The 22707-nt window shown below is 31.4% G+C and overlaps 4 protein-coding genes and 1 pseudogene across 6 annotated transcripts; 2 read left to right on the top strand and 3 right to left on the bottom strand.

Moving 5' to 3' along the window:
• Positions 1-177: 177 nt before the first annotated feature.
• On the bottom strand, positions 178-2268 carry LOC149885880 (uncharacterized; annotated as a pseudogene).
• A 479-nt stretch (positions 2269-2747) lies between these two features.
• LOC149885879 (uncharacterized) lies at positions 2748-3616 on the top strand. Its single transcript, XM_090093748.1, has 2 exons — positions 2748-3177; positions 3313-3616. Exons 1-2 carry the CDS (start codon positions 3100-3102, stop codon positions 3592-3594), a joined length of 360 nt encoding a protein of 119 aa, XP_089949874.1. The 5' UTR covers positions 2748-3099; the 3' UTR covers positions 3595-3616.
• Positions 3617-5004: 1388 nt separating this feature from the next.
• Positions 5005-7976, bottom strand: LOC149885878 (uncharacterized). The gene is made up of 3 exons (XM_090094287.1): positions 7880-7976; positions 7050-7760; positions 5005-5138 (listed from the first exon to the last, which is right to left on the bottom strand). Exons 1-3 carry the CDS (start codon positions 7974-7976, stop codon positions 5005-5007), a joined length of 942 nt encoding a protein of 313 aa, XP_089950413.1.
• Positions 7977-9705: 1729 nt separating this feature from the next.
• On the top strand, positions 9706-10842 carry LOC149885877 (uncharacterized; the record flags this gene model as incomplete). Its single annotated transcript, XM_090094286.1, has 1 exon — positions 9706-10842. A coding segment is annotated over one exon (1137 nt), but the record flags the coding sequence as incomplete, so codon positions are not given.
• A 7503-nt stretch (positions 10843-18345) lies between these two features.
• On the bottom strand, positions 18346-20725 carry LOC149885876 (uncharacterized). Of its 3 annotated transcripts, none has more exons than XM_090093684.1 (4): positions 19781-20725; positions 19274-19706; positions 18903-19197; positions 18346-18813 (listed from the first exon to the last, which is right to left on the bottom strand). In XM_090093684.1, the coding sequence occupies exons 1-4, from the start codon at positions 20411-20413 to the stop codon at positions 18360-18362; spliced, it is 1815 nt and encodes a 604-aa protein (XP_089949810.1). In that variant the 5' UTR covers positions 20414-20725; the 3' UTR covers positions 18346-18359. The 3 variants fall into 3 exon arrangements, with proteins under 3 accessions (XP_089949810.1, XP_089949811.1, XP_089949812.1); XM_090093685.1 differs by having other exon boundaries at positions 18346-18795; XM_090093686.1 differs by lacking the exon at positions 19781-20725 and having other exon boundaries at positions 19274-19744.
• Between the last annotated feature and the right edge of the window lie 1982 nt (positions 20726-22707).

Below are 22707 nucleotides of genomic sequence, written 5' to 3'. Positions count from 1 at the left end.
TTTCGGAAGCAAATATTGTAGAAATTTTTTTTTTACGTTTATAAATAAGTTAATTACAATATAAATTTAAAGAGTTTAGCGAAAAATGACTAAATCTCATTATTATAACTATATGTTTATTTTAGCTGTTTAACACTTGTAATACAAATAATAAATTTTTTGATAAAAACAAACAAATATGTTAACTTTATTTTATTAAAATTATTTTGACTTTTTTTAACTAAAATTACTTTATTTTGAAGTTGAAAGTTTTGCTTGTTTTATTAAAGATTCCTTCCTAAAATCTTCAGAGTGTTTTTTACAATAATTGTCTAAAGAAATGTTTGCTAAAATGCAGCAAACGTTTTTAACACTTCGAACAAGCAATTGAAATTTACTATTGCAGTTAACAAAAATGTTAACTAATCCTCTATTGCACAGCAATGGTGAAACTTTATTCACAAGTGTCACATCAAATATAAAAAAACAATAAATAACAAAGTAGACTAAATTGTCAGAAGGTTCTCTTAGTCTTTCCCTGTTCAAAGAACTAATCAAAGTTCCATATTCTTGAAACATATCAAAGGTGTCTATTTCTTCTAAAATTGAATGTAAATCCGGAAGTTTGTAAGCAATAAAACCTGCAATATATAAAAGCCCTTGTTTACATTCATTAGGCAACTGAACCTCACAATTTTCACATATTGACATATCAAACTACACATCAAGTTCACAGTTATCACAGTGGTGGTGAGCAGGAGGAAATATTGTAAAATCTGCTTTCTCGTCTATCAAATTACAAGTTTTGTTGATTCTAAATTTTCGAATAACATTTTTGCACAGTTATCAGATATGTGCCACCTGACCCTTGCTGATATTTCCTAAACTGTTTTTCTAGTGCATCTGATTGCATTTGTCCTAGCAATACATAAGATACACCACAATTCAACAAATACTTGGCACAGCTTGCTAATCTTTTAAAAGTTTTTTGCAAAGCACTCATTGTATCCATTGTTAACTTTTTCTCTCTTAATTTTGAATTTACGCATTTCAAATTTTCAGCAAAATAAGAAATATAGTTCTCTAAGAAATCTATTTGCTAATCATTGACTGAAGTAATAGGCTTTCTTTGAATATCATTTAATTTAATATATGGACCTTTTGCTTTACTGTTGACAATAAGCTATCACTTGACAACTGTTTCAATAAAAAGTGCAGTATCTTTAGCTTCAGGAATTTTTACACGTAATGCTGCAACTGTTTCATCACAAAAAACTTTGAGAGCTAATCCATAATTTTGTTGTTCAATTGGTTTTGGTGACTTGATGCCTAATATAACTTGCTCGCTTAGAATCTGTTTCATTATTAATAACATAACTAAAAGCATTCTCCAGTTGAGAATAATATTTAATAATTCCTTTGTTTAAAAAAGAAAATAAATATCTCCAGAATCTTCTAAAGTTATATATATTGAAAACTTAGGTACTGGTCCACAATGTTCATATGATATTAAAAATTTTTTTTCTTTTTCAATAAAATAAAATTTTTCTTCACAGTTATTTATAATTGACTTCAAATTTTTTACAATTGAATTAAATTGAATAGCTTCCATTTTTTTAAAGTTTTCGAACTCATCAGGTAAACTATTTCTTTCAGAGCACATTAACCCAGTGACATCTCATTTTCTAGACACTATTGGAATACAAGACACTGGTATACCTTTAATGACTGATGGAGGATGCACTGGAACAAAACTACCACCTTTGACTTTTTTTGATTCTGCATCTTTAGGCTAGTACTGAGCACAAATTCGCTTATAAACTGTAAACACAAAGTTTGCATTTGGAAGTTTTTTAATCCATAACTTGCGATCCTCGGATTCACAGACAAAGACATACCAATTTTATCTTCACCATTTTTTAAAACGCATTCAAACATTAGCTGACCATTTCCTGGACTCTAAAACATTGCAAAAACAATCAAACTGATCACTTTCAGTTATACTTTTCCGGAGTGCACTGTAGCCTTTATTGCATTTATAAGACCCTGAATAAAATTCTTCAACAGATACTCTGGCGCTACTCCAATTTCTCCCCCCCCCCCCCTAATTTTATGATTGATTCTGATAGAGAATTTTATGCTGATTAAGAATCGTATAAAAACATGGGTCTCAAAATCAACGGAAAGTGCTCTAATCTGATGTTGAAAGTACAAAAATATACCACAAATCGCTAATATTCGCCATCTTGAATTCACTAACTTAACGGTTGATATTATTTTTAACCGCAAAACATTGCCAGCCTGGTTTTTACTATAAGGAATTTTTTCTGGTTTAATATAGATAGCGATTCCACGGCTAAACGAAAAACATCTGACGTTTGACAAAAAACACGAAATTTTCATGAACTTTTCTCCCTTATATCTTTTTGTATGCTTAAGCAAACACCTTGAGGTTTTTTGAATCAATTAGTGTTACTCAACCTCTTTACAGCCAAATATAGAAAGTACTATGGATTATATGGCTTCATTTAAATTTTATCCATATCTTAAGACCATTTTTAAGAAAAAAGCTTGAAGCGGGAACGTTTTTTTAAAGGCTTGTTTTGATATCTTTTTATTTATTTCTTACATAATATTCGTTTAGTATCTAAATTTATGAATATAAACTACTTTTGTCGACTTTTTAAATTTAGAAAGTAAAATACATTTGTAAATATTCAAAAAGTCTTAAGTTTTCGAAACATTACGATTTTGAAAACTGGGGCCAATGCTATAAACAATTCGAAGTTTTTTTCGAGAAAAAAAATCTTTCGTAAAAACGCAATTTTTCACGTACGAAAAAAAGTTCGTAATCTCGAAGAATTTATCGCTGTTTGTATTTTTTTCGCCCATTGCTATAAAGCATAAAACGTAAACGTCACTAAAATTCACGAACTTTTTTTATCCGTAATATATAGTAGTAATATAATAGTAATTTTTATTGTAACTTTTATTTATTAGGCCTACTTAATGAATTTAATTAGTCATTAAGTATGCTGTGCTGTCTATTCTATTTTTATGAATATTTTTAAATTCTAGTATTTGGTGTTTAAAAAATCTGTGTAAAATTAAAGTAGAAACATGAATTTAATTTTTTCGGATGAAGACTTAGATTTCGAAGTTGCAGAAAATGAGCTTCGCCACCGATTGCCTCGAGAGGTTGGTGTTTAAAACATTACTTAAAATTACTATATATATATATTTTTTTAATGATTTTTTATCGAACAAAATCAGAAATCATACTAAATAGGCGCAGAAATTATATTTTTGTTTTGTTTTTCAATATCATTTTAGTTTAATGGTCGCTTTTTTAACGAAGATGTTTCTGACAACGTTTTTCGAGAGCAGTATCGAGTCCCAAGAGCTGTATTAGATTTTTTAGAAACTAGGCTTAAAGATGATTTGCAACATTATACTAAGCGAAATAAAAGCATTTCAGTACTTTTCCAAATAATGGTATTTCTTCATTTTATTGGCACAAATATTTTTTTTCATGTTCTCAGAGACTGTCATGGAATCTTTACCAACACAATTTATAGTATTATACAGTGTAGGAGAAGCTATTTTCAATGTTAGTGTATTAAGTTAATAAAACTATTGGAAGTATATATATATTTACATGAATGTAAAATCTTTATTTAGAAATATGATTGATTACATACTTATATTATGTTAATATATACTATATATTACATACTTATACTATAACATTTGTAAATATATATATATATATATATACATATATATATATATATATATATATATATATATATATATATATATATATATATATATATATATATATATATATATATATATATAATATAATGTAGCAATACATATTTTTATTTAAATAGTTTGCTAATTAAAACATACTAAGCTTCCCAAGAAGAACCTCTTTGTTTTCTCTTATTTATATTGCTAGTAACATTTTAAGTTCTTTAGACAGCATTTTATTTGTTGTGTATTTGTGTATTATTTTGTTGTGTATTTGTGTATTATATGGCATATTTATCGACTATTTATACTTTTCTTTAGTCAAACACTATGAAAAATTTGTTTAACCAGAATTACTATCGAAAACATTCATAAATAAGTATGGAATTTTAAATTCATACATGCATTGTTAACGAAGCACAACAAGGAACTGAATAATAGATTAAATGCAGTTTTTAAGTAATTAGTTTATTATGAAGTTACCAAAATCCTTTTAAGCTTTATCTATAAAATATCTGCATAAAAACACAAACAAAGAATGTTCAATGATTTTGAAGCGCTAACGTTGTTCCAACAATGGCCGCCAAAAATCACGAAGAAAATATCTAAAATTGAGATCAAAAATCTATCTGAAGTTTTTTTTCGAAAAAACGCATTTTTTATCTGAAAAGGCGATTCCCTTGCTCTTTTATAGCATTGGATTTAATAGCGAAGTTTTTATCTTAAAAACGGAGTTTTTAGAATGTTTATAGCAATGGACTTTTTTTTTCTTCGCTTTTTACGGTAAAAACTTCGTGTTTTACGGAAAAAACCTCGTTTTTTATGTTTATAGCATTGGCCCCTGGCCTTCAATTTTTTTTTTTTTTTAAATGCAAAATATCCGGCCGTATAAATAAAGTAGGCCATGTTGAGCCAAAAAAATCTTAATGCGCCTATTTTTCACTAAAGGATAGAAATACGATAAGATTTTTCACTGAAAAAATAACGACATCAGACAGTTCAATTAAAAAAAACTAGATCCTCGTGAAACGATTACGTAAAAGTTAATTTCATGTATAACTCAATGCATTACTAAGAATTGTTAGAAGACCTGTTAACAAACCCAAACCAAGTACCTCTTATCTCTTAATGTTTATTTTTTCAAAGCTTTGGCTAATCAACAATTAAAATCGCTCTACTTGTCTGTAAGGAATAACTTCAGACCTTTTAATTCAAAAAATTGTCGACGTCATAGCGATAAAGTTCAATTAAGTTTTCGCCATTTTCTGTTCACATTTTCATATCTTTTATTCCTAAATACCCTTCTTTTAAAGAAAGTTTCAATGCTTTTAAGCTATCGATTGTTTTCTGAAGGTAAGCTTTTTCAGGACAGTCAGTACATCCTTCATTAGAACTGACAGCGTCTTAAATTGTGAAAGAATCTTTTTCTATGAGTTTTTGCTGGATCCAAAACCGTCGGTTTACTTTCTATTTAAAAGTTCTCAAAATTTTCGCATCTGCAGTCATCTGCTGCGTTCCTGCAGAAACAAAATGTTTTGTTGAAAAGCTTAAAGATTCTAATAAGTAATTAAACTATTAAACAAACTGAGAATAATAATAACGAGAACAAGAATAAGTGAACTTAAAATGATTTTCTTTATCAAGCGAAGCAAAGTCAAGAAAAAGCGAGTTTAAAATAATTTTCTTCATCAAGTAAATAAAAGGTTTATGGACCTGTATTCAGAACAGTTTTATTTCTTCTCAAATGTTTTTGCGATGCGAGACGTCTTTCAAAAAAGAACAAAATGTATTGAAATATTTGTGGGAAAGATGGTCTCGCAATATCTACATTTTCTATGCGTCTTGACTTTGTATTTTTGCTGATAAAAGTTTTTTTAAAAGGTTTTAGCCTTTATGTGCTTTTAACACTGGTTTTCCCAATTTTTTTCTGCTCCGATTCCTTGTCTGCTCCCATTGCTGCTGTTTTAAAAGCATTCTTTACTTTCTGATTCCCTCTTCATTTTCAGCTGATAATCTTTTTGATTAACGATCTTATCTTTTTATTTTTCATAATCTCTCTGTGCTTGTGTCTTAAGCATCATTTTCATAATCTCTCTGTGCTTGTGTCTTAAGCATCATTTTCATAATCTCTCTGTGCTTGTGTCTTAAGCATCATTTTCATAATCTCTCTGTGCTTGTGTTTTATCCATTGTCTATTCCTTCATTTACAACTAAAAAGCTCTTCAGTATTTTGTATGTTCCCGATATAGAATTCCAAAAAATATCACTTTCTTAACAAAACGAACAAATATAAACTATTGCCTAGTTTAGAAATTTGTAATTTGTAAAACCTGTAAAAGGCTAAATAAACGGGTTAATAAACTTGAATTGCCGAATGAACTTTATACTCATTAAAATTAGAGAGAATTGTTATATGTTTTCCATAAAAAAAGTTGCTGAACATTAAAATTGTAGTTAGCACCAATAGTAGTAGTTACAATAGTTGTTTATTGTAGCTACAATTGTAGTTAACACCAATGTATTAAGTTTTCACCCATGATAAATCGAAGACCTGATCAATCTTTTTATATTAGAAGTATTGGTCTCTCATTTATATGGGAGTGTAACTAGTACAAAATAAGCATCGGATGGATTCCATCATGCATCGTTATGACTTCAGAAACTTTAAAATTTTTTAGTTGATTTCTTCTGGAGTAAAATAAATACGAGTTAGTGAATATAAGAAATTAATATCGTGAGGAAGGAGAAATAAGAACAGAGAATAGAAAAGACTTAAACACGAAGGTTTATTTATTCTGCCATGTAAGAGAATGACAAGAAGAGAAAGTGTAAAGGAGAAAAATTTTAAAAAAAAAACGCGATTAGGAAAAGACGTACACACGAAAGCATAATTACCCTGTCATGCAGTTAGAATTTAAGTAGGACAAACAACTAAATGCTGCCAAATGAAATAAAGAGCTTAAGGTATCAGTAATAAAGGCAAATACAACCTAATGCACTTTCCGACATTTGGTTTTTAATAATGACATTTTCTTAAGAAAAAAAATGTATTTTTTAGCAATAAAAAATTACAGGTAAGAAACTGCGTTAAAAAAACAATTAACGATACAACGACCAGCGAAAACGATGTCAGGACAAAAATGAGTCTTTCTTGAAAATGCTGTCCGTCATCGCGACGCGTGATTTGACTATAAAAAAGAAGAAACATTCGAACAAACCGTTTGATGCGTGATTTAAGTTTTTTTTTGAGAATAAAAGCTTAGTAAGAAAAAAAAAGAAAAAAGAAAACCTTTATCTTTCGTTCTTCTAATAACCTTTTCCTCCATATCCATAGCCTTTATTGTAAAAGCCTCCGCCATATCCTCCGTATCCTCCGTATCCTCCGTAACCTCCGTAACCACCATACCCGCCGTACCCATACGCTTTAGGATCCTCTTTTGCTTTGGTCGATTCGTCTTTGTAGTAGCCTTTTCCGTATCCACCATATCCTTTATTGTAAAAGCCACTTCCATATCCTCCGTATCCGCCGTATCCACCGTATCCGCCGTATCCGCCGTACCCACCATACCCGCCGTTCCCATACGCTATAGGATCTTCTTTTGCTTTAACGGATTCGTCATTGTAGTAGCCTTTTCCGTATCCGCCATATCCTTTATTGTAAAAGCCACTTCCGTATGCTCCGTATCCGCCGTATCCACCGTAGCCACCATACCCGCCGTACCCATACGCTTTAGGATCTTCTTTTGCTTTAGTCGATTCGTCTTTGTAGTAGCTTTTTCCGTATCCGCCATATCCTTTATTGTAAAAGCCACTTCCATATCCTCCGTATCCGCCGTATCCACCGTATCCGCCGTATCCACCGTATCCGCCGTACCCACCATACCCGCCGTTCCCATACGCTATAGGATCTTCTTTTGCTTTAGTCGATTCGTCTTTGTAGTAACCCTTTCCGTATCCATAATTGCCACCGTATCCGCCGTATCCGCCATATCCCCCGCCGTATCCGCCGTATCCATAACCTTTTCCTACGCAAATAAACAAACTCAAACAAAAATCACTTTTTTTAAAAAGACTTCGACGGCTTTTAACCGAAGATTTAAACGCTTAAACTATCAAACTTCCATGGCTACAAAGTTACACTTACCGTAACCGTTAATCGAAGGATCGCTGTTCTTCTCGCATTTGACGTAAGCAGTCAAGCAAAGCAGGACTATCGAAAGAAGTATGTTTGATGCATGCATGTTGTATGCGTTCCTAAATAATGAAGGGTTTAAACGAAGTAGCAATCGGTTTTATTGAAAACGTTTGTTTATTGCCGCTAAAAGTGCCTACAAATACACACGCTTTGACGGTTGAAGAACAATCGTCCAACGAAGCGAGCTTTGTAATCAAACTGTTCTCAACACCTTTTTATACTGATCTCTGCTTCCTCATAGAAATTCCTCTTATGTTACGCATAAAAATACTTCAACGCGGAACAAAATGCCACGAACTGTTTTTAAGTGATTTTTATGCCTCGTTGTGGCTCTAAAGTGCAATAAAGTACAGCAGATGGAAATGCATGAACGAAAGCTAAAGAATTTTTCAAACCTATTACCATCTTTAATTGCTTTTAAATGTAATTTAATTTTGTGCATTACAAGAACTTAATGGCAAACTCTAGTTCTTAGACTTTTAATGAGAGAATTTGTGTCTGTTGCTATTTTGGCATTTATGTTACACTTTTCGACGCTATTGAGCTGTATTATATATATATATACATATATATATATATATATATATATATATATATATATATATATATATATATATATATATATATATATATATATATATATATATATATATAGAGGCTTATATTGGTGTTTTGATTGGTTTTTTGTTTTTCTTCAAGTTTAAGCATGAGTACTTTGTTTTGATAAAAGAAAAATAAAACAAACAAACAAAAAAAACAAAAAATGGAGGCGAATTTTTTTTTACTTTACATAACGACTTTTCATAATTTGCAATAAAAAGAAAGTCTTAAAAATCGGGCAAGTGGGAGGAGGAGGTGGAGAATGAAAGATTTCACTAGTGCAAAAGGTATGCGACATTTCAAACTTAGGAAATATTTGCTCTTGAATTAAATCCGTCAAAACTTGTATTTCAAAAGAAAAAAAATCAACTAAAAATTCATATAAATTTGTCATAAAACATGGCAACGCAATTTAAAAAACAACTTATAATATTTAAACAACTTATAATGTGGTGAGTAATACAGCTCAATAGCGTCGAAAAGTGTAACATAAATGCCAAAATAGCAACAGACACAAATTCTCTCATTAAAAGTCTAAGAACTAGAGTTTGCCATTAAGTTCTTGTAATGCACAAAATTAAATTACATTTAAAAGCAATTAAAGATGGTAATAGGTTTGAAAAATTCTTTAGCTTTCGTTCATGCATTTCCATCTGCTGTACTTTATTGCACTTTAGAGCCACAACGAGGCATAAAAATCACTTAAAAACAGTTCGTGGCATTTTGTTCCGCGTTGAAGTATTTTTATGCGTAACATAAGAGGAATTTCTATGAGGAAGCAGAGATCAGTATAAAAAGGTGTTGAGAACAGTTTGATTACAAAGCTCGCTTCGTTGGACGATTGTTCTTCAACCGTCAAAGCGTGTGTATTTGTAGGCACTTTTAGCGGCAATAAACAAACGTTTTCAATAAAACCGATTGCTACTTCGTTTAAACCCTTCATTATTTAGGAACGCATACAACATGCATGCATCAAACATACTTCTTTCGATAGTCCTGCTTTGCTTGACTGCTTACGTCAAATGCGAGAAGAACAGCGATCCTTCGATTAACGGTTACGGTAAGTGTAACTTTGTAGCCATGGAAGTTTGATAGTTTAAGCGTTTAAATCTTCGGTTAAAAGCCGTCGAAGTCTTTTTAAAAAAAGTGATTTTTGTTTGAGTTTGTTTATTTGCGTAGGAAAAGGTTATGGATACGGCGGATACGGCGGGGGATATGGCGGATACGGCGGATACGGTGGCAATTATGGATACGGAAAGGGTTACTACAAAGACGAATCGACTAAAGCAAAAGAAGATCCTATAGCGTATGGGAACGGCGGGTATGGTGGGTACGGCGGATACGGTGGATACGGCGGATACGGAGGATATGGAAGTGGCTTTTACAATAAAGGATATGGCGGATACGGAAAAAGCTACTATAAAGACGAATCGACTAAAGCAAAAGAAGATCCTAAAGCGTATGGGTACGGCGGGTATGGTGGCTACGGTGGATACGGCGGATACGGAGGATATGGAAGTGGCTTTTACAATAAAGGATATGGTGGATACGGAAAAGGCTACTACAATGACGAATCCGTTAAAGCAAAAGAAGATCCTATAGCGTATGGGAACGGCGGGTATGGTGGGTACGGCGGATACGGTGGATACGGCGGATACGGAGGATATGGAAGTGGCTTTTACAATAAAGGATATGGCGGATACGGAAAAAGCTACTATAAAGACGAATCGACTAAAGCAAAAGAAGATCCTAAAGCGTATGGGTACGGCGGGTATGGTGGCTACGGTGGATACGGCGGATACGGAGGATACGGAAGTGGCTTTTACAATAAAGGATATGGTGGATACGGAAAAGGCTACTACAATGACGAATCCGTTAAAGCAAAAGAAGATCCTATAGCGTATGGGAACGGCGGGTATGGTGGGTACGGCGGATACGGTGGATACGGCGGATACGGAGGATATGGAAGTGGCTTTTACAATAAAGGATATGGCGGATACGGAAAAAGCTACTATAAAGACGAATCGACTAAAGCAAAAGAAGATCCTAAAGCGTATGGGTACGGCGGGTATGGTGGCTACGGTGGATACGGCGGATACGGAGGATATGGAAGTGGCTTTTACAATAAAGGATATGGCGGATACGGAAAAGGCTACTACAATGACGAATCCGTTAAAGCAAAAGAAGATCCTATAGCGTATGGGTACGGCGGGTATGGTGGTTACGGAGGATACGGAGGATACGGAGGATACGGAGGATATGGCGGAGGCTTTTACAATAAAGGCTATGGATATGGAGGAAAAGGTTATTAGAAGAACGAAAGATAAAGGTTTTCTTTTTTCTATTTTTTTTCTTACTAAGCTTTTATTCTCAAAAAAAAACTTAAATCACGCATCAAACGGTTTGTTCGAATGTTTCTTCTTTTTTATAGTCAAATCACGCGTCGCGATGACGGACAGCATTTTCAAGAAAGACTCGTTTAAATATCTCTTAAACACTGCCCTGACATCGTTTTCGCTGGTCGTTGTATCGCTAATTGGATTTTTAACGCGATTTCTTACGTGTAATGCTTTACAGCAGAAAAATACATTAATTCTTCTGAAGAAAGTGGTGTTTTTATAAAATGTGAAAATCGTTTATCATTTGATAAAATTAAAACAGTTTTGCGTTTGCGTTGAATACAGCAATCCCAATTTCTATATAAACAACTTAAGGCGGTACATCTCCATTGATTTTCCTATTTTCAAAATATGGTCCTTTTTTGAAAAATTCATTTTTTTTTTTAGCGTAAAGTTTATCATAGACTACGCTTTTGAAACCTGTTTAGCAAACTAAATAAAAAAGTGGAAGTTGTGTTTTTTGGTCGTTGCATATGTCAGCGTTTTTAGCAACGCATTTTTCAGTAATGAATTACTTTTTCAGGCTTCTAAATCTCAATAAATTTATTGATAATACAGCTTAAATGATTCTCCTTTATTTTAAAAGCTTTATTTTGAAATGCTGTTATGATACGCTTTAACTTTTTCGAGAGCGTGATAAGTTCTTTTTCAAGTTGTTGTTCACTATTTTTATCGTTTTGTCGCAGTGAAATGAGAAATATGTGACGATCGCTTGATCGATCCAAAAGGAAACCTTTTTTTTACTAATCAACACTTAAACTCTTTAAATTACCGGCAAAAAAAATTGGTATCACTTAAAAGTCATGCGATTCCTTTTATAGTTTATTTTTTGTTAAAACAAAAGAAGGGCAAAGAAATGCACTAACATCTAAGAATTAGGAAAATATGGTTCCGATTTCAACACAGCGAAACAAAGGATTTATGTAGCAATGAAAGTTTACTAAAGGCTGAAACCGAACGTATTTTAACCTGTCTATAGAATGAATTTTTGGATCAGATAAAGGGACAAAGGAGTTACAAAGGAGTATTATCCGCATAATCCTGTACCATACCGCATGCCTTAACAAGCATACGGTATGGTACAGGATAACGGGGAAGCAGCTGCTATTACGACTGTAGCATGGGTTGATGCAGAGATATTTAAAGAAGATGCTACTCAGTAATTGACCGCAGTTTGATGGTAGGGTTGATAATACAAAAGTTTTGTTAATAGTTGAAGGTTCCTTAACAAAATACCCTGCCACAATAAAAGAGGAACACTATACACTATACTTTATTTGCAGTGATAGGTAAGACTCTGCGTCTCGGAACCCTTTTCTTGATATGAGCCGTGACAAGCGTAACTAGACGAGAATTTTCCCGTAAAAAACTCACGATACAAAGGAAAAGGTTGTCCCAGAAAATATGTATTAATCGGGATATAACTTTTGTCTCGGAATTTAAAATTTGTGTCCTGAATATTTATGAAACGTTACGAGACATAACAAATGTATTGACTAGATACCTAACTCGTGCTTTCGCAGTGAAGAATATTTTTTGCCAACGAAGTTTATTTTGCCAGCTAGAAATGACGCTTAGTGACTCAAAACAACAAAAAAATGGCAATAAACACCTCACAACCTTTTTGTAAATATAGTGCGCTTTTTTAAATAGTATTAAATTAGAATGATCATTTATTTAAAAAATAAAAACAGTTTTTTTTATAAAACTTATATTTTATATTTTATGGTTAAAAGAAGTTAAAAATTTTAATTTTATTTTCAAAGAAATCTGATAAATGAGAGATTTTTAGTAAAAATGGAGAACTTTTGATCTAAATTAAAGTCTTTACTTACTTCTAAGATGATATTTTAACTTTAAATATTTGTTGAAGAAAAACAAATGTCAATGAGTCCATAAAAACCTTTTCTTCCGCCATTTTTTAACAGTAATTTATATCAAAATAAATGAAATTGGCGGAAAACAAGGTTTTTATGGACTCATTGACATTTGTATTTCTTGAATTTGAGTTTTTTACTTGTATGACTTGTTTCAACATATCAAATATAGTTTCAAGAAACATATTTTTGTCATCATATGAAACTTAGAAATTTGTTAAAATGTTTTTTTTTTTTTAATAATGATTTATTATTCGAGAAGTAAAATATCTATATTTTAAATTGGATTACTTAACAACTTCAGTACTTCCTGTAATGTGCAAGTAACATTATTTACTTAAACATTATAGGAAACTTAATGTGATAATTGTCAGAGAAGTAATAACATAAAATGTTAAACAGTGTAAAGCGAAAAATGACATAAAGTACTCAAAAATGTTTCTGATAAATATTAATGATTTTAAAAACAACAACAAAAAGATTAGTTCTTATCCCGAATATACGTGAGTTAGGAGTGGATAAATTACGATTTTGGAAGGATTTATTTAACGAAATGAAATAAAACAGAAGAAATAGCAAAGAGAACATAAATTAATGCTATTTTAGATGGATTTACTTCAAAATTGAAGAAAAAAACTAAAATAATGTGGTAGGAATTAAGATTCTTTTATAGAAAAAGATGGCTTCAAGAAAATCTTATGACCAAGAAAAGAAGCCATTTTGGTTCTGGAAAACCCCATAAACAATGGGTACTCCTTGGAGAGCAAAGGAAAAGGGAAAAAATAAAAGAACTAGGTATTGAACATCATACTCTATTGTTAGTCTTTTTTAAAAAAAGTCAAACGTTTCATAGATCAAAAAAGTTAAAGACACTTTGGAAACCTTTTCCTTAAATATAAGTGTAATGCAAACTTTTGCATTAGAAGTGAATACTGACCCCAGCGATAAACAATATTAAATGATCAGAAACTTAGCCCTTGGAAACATATTTATCCCCTTCTTGCACGATATTTTAGTTGGAAAAGTTAAATACTATCCCAAAAAATTTTTTTTTTCCCCTGATTTCAGTTGCTACCATTAATTTTTATAAAGCTGCGTTTATATAGATGGTATAACAATATCAATAATAGCAGCTGAAATAAATAATGATAATTGTGCCAGAAATTCATTTTAAATTTCACATTAAGGATTAACTAGTATGTCTCGTTATGTCTCATTATGTCCCATTAAAAAGATATAAATTCCGGGAAATTTTAAGCTCCTATTTTATCCGGGATATCTCGTCTCGTGTCGGTATCGTCCCGGATTTCGACTAAAAATTTAAAATTGTTTCAATATTTATCGCTAATCGGGACAAAGCTTTTAGGATCGTCTCGTCTCGAATAAAAAATAAACGAGACACAGACGCTTAGTGATAGGCACATTTTCAAGCTTCCACATTACCTCAGACAAGATTCAAAAACATATGAATCTTGCTGAAATAATTTCTCAGAATGTAATTATTGATATTTTGAAAGAGAATGAAATGTTTTGTGTTAAAAGTTTTTTAACACAAACCGTTTTGTGTTAAAAGTTTTTTAACACAAAACGGTTGGGCAGAGTTTTGCATTTGCGGGAAATAAATTTAGAAAGTAAATTGAACTGGTTGGTTTGTAGAAATTCAACTGAAACCAAAAAAAAAAAACAAAAAAAAAACTGAAGCCAAACGTATGGGAAATAACCCATACATTTGGCTTCAGTTGAGGTTAATTATTCTAGACGGTTGATATCTGCTTATAGTCATGGCAGAATTTGACTCCCAAAACAATTAAAAAATTCTTGAGATGATGATGGAATTTATTGTTGGAGTCTAGGAGCCTATGTGGTTTAAAACTGAGATGGTACGCAGGTTTACTGAAGATCCGAGACACATTCTTTATCAACTTAGACTTCTGAAGCACTAGTTAAGTAAAGTAGTAAATATTGTCTCGCCAACAGTTTGATATTCAGTGTGTATGCTTTTTCTGAGTCTATCATGTAGACCATGCTCTGCTCAGAGAATGTAGTAGAAAGAACAGACGGTATAGATTTAATTGTAAAAATCAGTAGCCCTGGCGAAAAAATGCTTCAAAGTAATGCTTCAAAGAAGTCCAAAAATTAACCCTCATGCAAAAACGCTCAGACAGCTTTTTGACTGTGCTAACTCCAATGAGCCTGTTTTTAAATGCGATTTGACAAACATAACGATGGCTCCGCGCAAAATCGGACTATCTGCAATCTCCGCCAAAAACAAAATTGGCATATCTGCAATCTCCGCGTAAAACAAAATTGGACTATCTGCATTTTCCGCCAGCTTTATTTTTGAACTATCTGCATTCTCCGGGCGTTCAAAGTTTTTATTGCATGAAATTATGCGCCTTGTCAAAATGTGATTTCACTACAAATGGCAGATCTCATGAAATAAGTTGTTAATAAGAAGACAGTAATTGCATTATTTTCCATCTATTCCTGAGATATAAATCTGTTTAAGTTTTAACACAAAGTTTCACTTGCCACATTTGATTTTGTTTAGAAGTAATTATTTTAAATAGTTATATGACATATGGTATGTTAATGCAAATGAAAAATTTACAATATTTTTAGAACATCATTTTAGCGGCTAAAATAAGAACAGTCTGCATCTACTTTAATCTCAAGTCTGAACTTAGTTAGCGTATACACATCATGAATTGATCAAAGTGTAGCTGATCGCAAAACCAATTTTATGTATTCAAATTTAATTTGAAATTAAAATGCTGCTGGATTAAGAAAACGTTTTACAGTTTTACGAGGCTTATTCGAAAGATTGTTTGGTGTTTTTCAAGTTTGTCTATTTTCAACAGAAAAAAAAAAAGTAGTGTTACTGTGTTATCTATATTATATAGGTATACTATATAGCATATAGCAGTCAGTCATGTTTTGGTTAAATGTGAAAATAACAAGTTGGTTTGTTTAGCTTACAAAATTAATTAATTCAAGTGTATAATTGCTATCGTCAAATAAAATATGTTAGATCTTAAAAATATGTTAGGACTACAAAATTATAGATGTTTTTAGATAAGTTGTGTTTGTATGTTAAATTATAATTTCTAAAGTTAAAAGTTACCTAAATGTGACTATAATTTAAATTCAAGTAATTAATATTGTCTATTACAAATGTGATAATTTATTATATTGGGTATACTGTAAAAGTAATAAAAGCCTGATATTCAGATCAATGTGCAAGTTAAGGATATGTTTATTTAAAACAGCAGTTTTTTGTTATTTTGTAATTATTCTTTTATAGAAAAAATACAGCTATTTTTGATTGTATCATAGTTATTACTATCATAGTAAAAAAATTACAACCCTTTTTTATATATCATTACATCCCAAAGTCTTGGATATAAAAAAATTATCAAATATAATTGGACCAAAATTGTTTGATCATCACTGCAGTTGAGGTGACATCTGATTAAACCAATGTTTAATGGTTTAGAGCTCAAATCCAACTGAACCTTAGGTTCAGTTTGATTTTGATCCTAATTATTGATAAACCAAGTTTAAGAAAAGTTGGAAACCATAATGTTTAATACTCATGCATGAGTTTTTAACTAGTTTGTGTTCAGTTAAGTGGCATCTCCAAAAAAGAATGGTTTTAAGTAGACAACAAAGAAAACTCCATATAGTTTGATTGCTTAATGAACAAAAATAGGTTAATAACAATAATTTTGTTAGTTACAATCTAGGTTACAATATATATATATATATATATATATATATATATATATATATATATATATATATATATATATATATATATATATATATAAATTAGCAAAAATACTTATCTAATTTTTTCTTTGACAGCTTGTTTTACCATCAGTAGGTTCATCAGGAAGTCTGATGAACCTAGTGATGGTGAAAGATAAGTTTATAAATATATAAGGTTAATATATAACATGTTAACTAATGATTAATTTGTTAACCTTCCTGATTACTTATTGATGGTGAAACAAGTTGTGGAAGAAAAAATTAGATAAGTGTTTTTACTAATTTATTACTGCTCTGCTCTTTAAGACCATTGAGCACTCTATTTATAGAATACACTAACATAGTTAATATATATATATATATATATATATATATATATATATATATATATATATATAGACACAGGGTGTCTGCCAATATTATAAGTTGGATTTCCCTAGCTTTTTCCTGACATTTACCTATTTCTCGTTTAGAAAAATGCTCTTCAACTGCAAAAATATAAACAATAATACAACCCACATTAAATATATCAAGAGAAGTTCATAAAACTATCTGCCAAATAAACTTTTAGATTACGTGAACTATATACAACTTATTTAAGTTATATAAGTTTGATAAAGACTCATCTTTCCTGATTTTTCTAAAATTTAACCTAATTTCTCTGATAATCCCCTGATTATTTTGAAGATATCCGAATTCCCTGGCATTTCCCTGATTTCGCAGACATCCTGTATATATTTATATGCAGATCTTGTGTATAAAGACCACTTAGCAACATTGCAACATAACATAACAAGAATTTAATTTGATCTAAACTTATTAGTCACAACAACAAGGCTAAATAAAATTGACAAAGTATGTATGATGAATTTAGCAATTAGTATGTAACATAACAATGTTTTGTTACATATGCTATATTATCATTAACAATAACATAAGTTATTTTTAACATATTTATCTTAACTAAAACTACTTGATTAAAAAACTTAATCAAGTTATGATCAAGGTTTTGTGTTTAAATAATCGCTATTAATAAATGTTTAAATAATCGCTATTATTTAAAAAATTGTAGAATTTTATAAAAAACTTCAAATATTTAAAGAAACACCACCAAAAATTTATGCACCCGAAAAACGCAGATAGTCCAAAAATGTATCTGGCAAAAATGCAGATAGTCCAATTTTGTTTTACGCGGAGATTGCAGATATGCCAATTTTGTTTTTGGCGGAGATTGCAGATATGCCAAATTTGTTTTCCGCGGAGATTGCAGATAGTCCGATTTTGCGCGGAGCCATCGATAATTAAAACAGATTACCGGGTGTGGGAGCAATTCGCGAACTTTTAGAACATTTTTTAATATCAGTTTTTAAAGTACTAAAAATTATATTCACGGAATATTTACAAAAGAAAAGTTTAAGATAAATTCTTTTCCTACCTTTTCAATTCTTCCCATTTTAATCTTTATTCAATTAGGTCTTCTTTTTTCTTGATCTATGCTTCAAGCCTAGGGTGAAAGGAGAGCAGATGCTGATTATATAGCCCTGTTACCCTTCTGCACACTAGGGTGATTCTATTTTTTAGTTTGTCATGCAAACCTTTTCTAAAACATGAATAATTGTATTCTAAGAGCAACTAAATAAAAAATAATTAAAAATTTGAAAATTTTACTAGGTCAAAAAAAAAAGTTACTTTATGGAAATAAGACAAAATTATTTCTTTTTTTTAGTCTTTTTTTATTTTATACATAAGCAAAAGAAATACGACAAAGTTTATAAAGTGAAGTTATTTTTTATTCGACATTTGCATAAACATTTCTGTTAAAAAAAGTCTCTCAAGAGCATCATCAGACTTAGCCCGGGAACATCGGATGTCCATAGCTCGGAGTCCTCTCTCAGCTACCTCATTTGTTCGATGCACATTCTTGAATGAGATTTTAACACCAAGAATATGTCTTGTCAGAGCTTCTTGGGCTTTAATGCAACTTGATGTAGTTTCTTTTAAGTTTTCCCAGTTGGGTTCCTCTCTCATTTTAAACCATGCAAGTGACCAAGAACAGCTAATAAACTTAGCTATTTCTTTCAATAATGGTCGTTCTTCAGGAAGTAGAAAGTAGCCTAACAAGACATATATTGCTCTGCTGTTCCACCTTGCTGAGTGAGAACTTGGTAATTTCGTTGGTAGCTGCAGTTTGGGTAAAATATTGGTGTCCAAATAGTGCCTAAATGCAATACATAACCTGGAAAAATAAACAATAAAATGGATCAACGCATTCATCACATATACAAATCATTGATATTGAAAATAATAATTTTTAATAAAACAAACCTAGCCAATAGCTTATAATCATCTCTCCAGGTTTTTACAGTAGGAGGAGGATGAGGTGTTTTATACAGGATATTGTATGATTCTTTCAATTGCGGATACTTATTTTTTAGTTTTTGAATGAACTTAAAGTCAGTTAGAGTAGGCGATTTTGATGGTGTTGGCAAGTGGAAAATTACCATTTTTTTCAAAACAAGGTCCAAAATGTGAGCATTGCATCCATAATAAGGAACAGGCCTGTTAAATAGCTTAGATCTTAAAATCCCTACTACTCCACCAGAACCATCATAAGATCCACCTGAAGTAAAATGGAATAACTTATTTAATTGGATTTTTTTTATTATTTAAAAATAAATAATTTTAATTTTACTAACCTGTATTGACAGAGCAGGTGTCACAAATTATAAGGGATATTTTATGCACAACATTATACTCTAACAATGTTTCCGTTATCATAGCGGCTAGATTTTCAGAAGTTCCGCTAGTATGTAATGTTTTGAGGCCAATGTACCAAAATATTGGTCCATCAGACTGAAGGGCAATGACCATGCGTTCCACTTTTTTAATCCCATAATCATATGGTGCCACACCTTTTCTATCAAAGTGTAATATAAAGGATAATTGAACAGACAAAGCTTCTTTAAGTTTAAGTAGAGTTGTGACTTGCAACCTTTTACCAGCTTTGAAAATAGCCGATTGATTTGGAGTTGGAATGTCACTATGGAAATAACTTAATGAGCGAGTTACACTAACTCCTTTGTGGGTTGAGATACCAGCTTCTGCGCACATAATGGCAATTGGCATCGCCTTAAACCAAAAGTAAAATTAATATAAATTTAATAAAAAAACTTTTTTTATTTCCAAAAATTATTATTACTCACCTTTGATTTAAACCTCCGTTTGGGTCGTTCAAACAAAGGCTGAAAATCATCAACGTTATTATCATTTTCAGAGCTTGACTCTGTGTACAGTTGCTCTACATAATCAAGATCCATGTTTTTTGGTATCAACTGCCTGTTAGCAGGATGCTCAACAACTGTTTGGCTGGTTAATACACAGCTCTTTCTATCATCCATTTGATGATTATAGAAGATCTGCTCTTCCCTCTTCAGCTTTATATTTTTATTAAGGATATCAAATGGCATAAAAAAATCCATATTCGATTTTCTCTTCAAACTTAATTTATAAGCATTCACAACTTCATTCAATTTTTTTGTGATGCCAGCTCTGGATACTGAGGGCATGCTAAATTTCACATTCCAGAGCTGCTCCAAATCTTTTGCTATTATTTGCATAACAGCTCTTGATGGTGGTGCGGGGCGTGTGTCAGCTAGATGGTGATAGTAGCCAAGAATGTGGCGGACTTCTGGAATAGTCTTGAAATTGGCTAAGGATTTAGTCCGTAATCCATAAGGCGCTGCTGAAGCAAGCAGTTCCCGAGATTCCTTTGAACACGGTGGTGTTAAGTTGTTTGCTTTTCTCTTTAATGCTCCTTTAGCACTTATGTGGGACATATTTAGGTAAATATAATTATAACTAAAATAGAAAATGGAATACAGTTATTTTATTTCTAATCCACCAATAATTGTTAAGCTAGTTTTATATTATATTCACTATTAACTTCAGCTAATTAAAAAAATATCATACAAATTATCAGTTTTTTTGCCTAAGTATTTTGTCTTATTTCCATAAAGTAACTTTTTTTTTTGACCTAGTAAAATTTTCAAATTTTTAATTATTTTTTATTTAGTTGCTCTTAGAATACAATTATTCATGTTTTAGAAAAGGTTTGCATGACAAACTAAAAAATAGAATCACCCTACTGCACACAGAACCTGTCATTTCACCTATTGATCATACAGTCAACACTAAAAAGTTTCTGTCAAAATTTGGCATGTAGGTTAAGCCACACTAACTTTTTAAGTATTTTTAGAGTTCTTTTGACTGTCCTCTCATTAACATTGAACAGTTTTACTGTCTTTTTAATGGAAATAGTGGAGTTCTTTTCAACATATTTTTTTTGTTCACAGGAGAGAGCATTTGGGCTTTCTCAGCACTGTCACGCGTTTTCACTTGGTAAAAAGTGGTTTTAGACTCTCAAGAAATACCAATTACATCACTTGTAGGGGGACCCGCGTAAATAAAATTTAAAACTTCAGTTCTTTTGGCTTCTATAGTAAAACTTTTAACTAAAATGTCTTTTATCTGCATTTTTATTCAAACTTAAGTCGTTCGTTGAACATTAATCAACAAAAATAATTTTTCGGAACTTTTTATTTACATTACAAAACCTAGCCAAGAAATAGCTCGCGAATCACTGCCGCACCCTGTATGTTTCAGCGTATGAGTATTTTTAATTGGCCTTCTGATGGGCAGTCCATGAATCTTCTGATGGGCGAATGAACGAAGAGTTAAACAGGTTAAAGAAGCAGCAAGCAATGTTTATTCCCACGAAAATAGAGACAGGTTTTTAAGAGAGTTGAACTTATCAAGACAGGTAAGGTCAACAAATCAGTCAAAGTAAAATTTGAATAACATAACAAAAACTTAAGAATAATAATATTTCTAAAGTTTTTTTTGTTTTAAAAAAATAAAAAAACCAAAAAACCTTTTTCATTTCATGAGAAATATATAAATAAAGAATGAAAGAAAGAAATGATTAACTTGACCAATTTCAACTGAAGCCAAATGTATGGTTATATTTCCATTTCTAAGCAACCAGACATTTGACCAATTTTTGCAACCATTAAACTGATAAATCTTTTATAAGTTCGTCCTTTAGTGTAATGAGTATCTGCAATATAAATTTTTCTAAATGATGGATTAATTTCCAAAGCAGTCGCATCATTTTACAGTTTTCAAATAGTACCGTATAATTTGTTTTTGCTCAGTTGCCCCATTTTTAGAAATGTTATCATTTGTTTCAGGAGAAGTTCATTTCTATGGAGTCTATAATCAACCAGTTCAACTTACTTTCTAAATTTATTTCCCGCAAATGCATAATAATGCCCAACCGTTTTGTGTTAAAAAACTTCATTTCATTCTCTTTCAAAATATCAATAAATACATTCTGAAAAACTTTTTCGGCAATATTCATATGTATTTCAATCTTATCCGAGGTGATATGGAAGCTTTAAAACGTATCTATTACCGCAAATAAAGTATAGTGTATAGTGTTCCTCTTTTATTGTGGCAGGGTATTTTGTTAAGGAACCTTCAACTATTAACAAAACTTTTGTATTATCAACTCTACCATCAAACTGCGGTCAATTACTGAGTAGCATCTTCTTTAAATATCTCTGCATCAACCCATGCTACAGTCGTAATAGCAGCTGCTTCCCCGTTATCCTGTACCATACCGTATGCTTGTTAAGGCATGCGGTATGGTACAGGATTATGCGGATAATACTCCTTTGTAACTCCTTTGTCCCTTTATCTGATCCAAAAATTCATTCTATAGACAGGTTAAAATACGTTCGGTTTCAGCCTTTAGTAAACTTTCATTGCTACATAAATCCTTTGTTTCGCTGTGTTGAAATCGGAACCATATTTTCCTAATTCTTAGATGTTAGTGCATTTCTTTGCCCTTCTTTTGTTTTAACAAAAAATAAACTATAAAAGGAATCGCATGACTTTTAAGTGATACCAATTTTTTTTGCCGGTAATTTAAAGAGTTTAAGTGTTGATTAGTAAAAAAAAGGTTTCCTTTTGGATCGATCAAGCGATCGTCACATATTTCTCATTTCACTGCGACAAAACGATAAAAATAGTGAACAACAACTTGAAAAAGAACTTATCACGCTCTCGA

The sequence above is a fragment of the Hydra viridissima genome, unplaced genomic scaffold (genome assembly GCF_058129835.1).
Source record: "Hydra viridissima isolate aposymbiotic clone 2 unplaced genomic scaffold, HvirCarnegie_v1 scaffold_7, whole genome shotgun sequence".
NCBI classification, from domain to species: Eukaryota; Metazoa; Cnidaria; class Hydrozoa; order Anthoathecata; family Hydridae; genus Hydra; species Hydra viridissima.
This window is presented reverse-complemented; position numbering and strand designations above follow the sequence as displayed.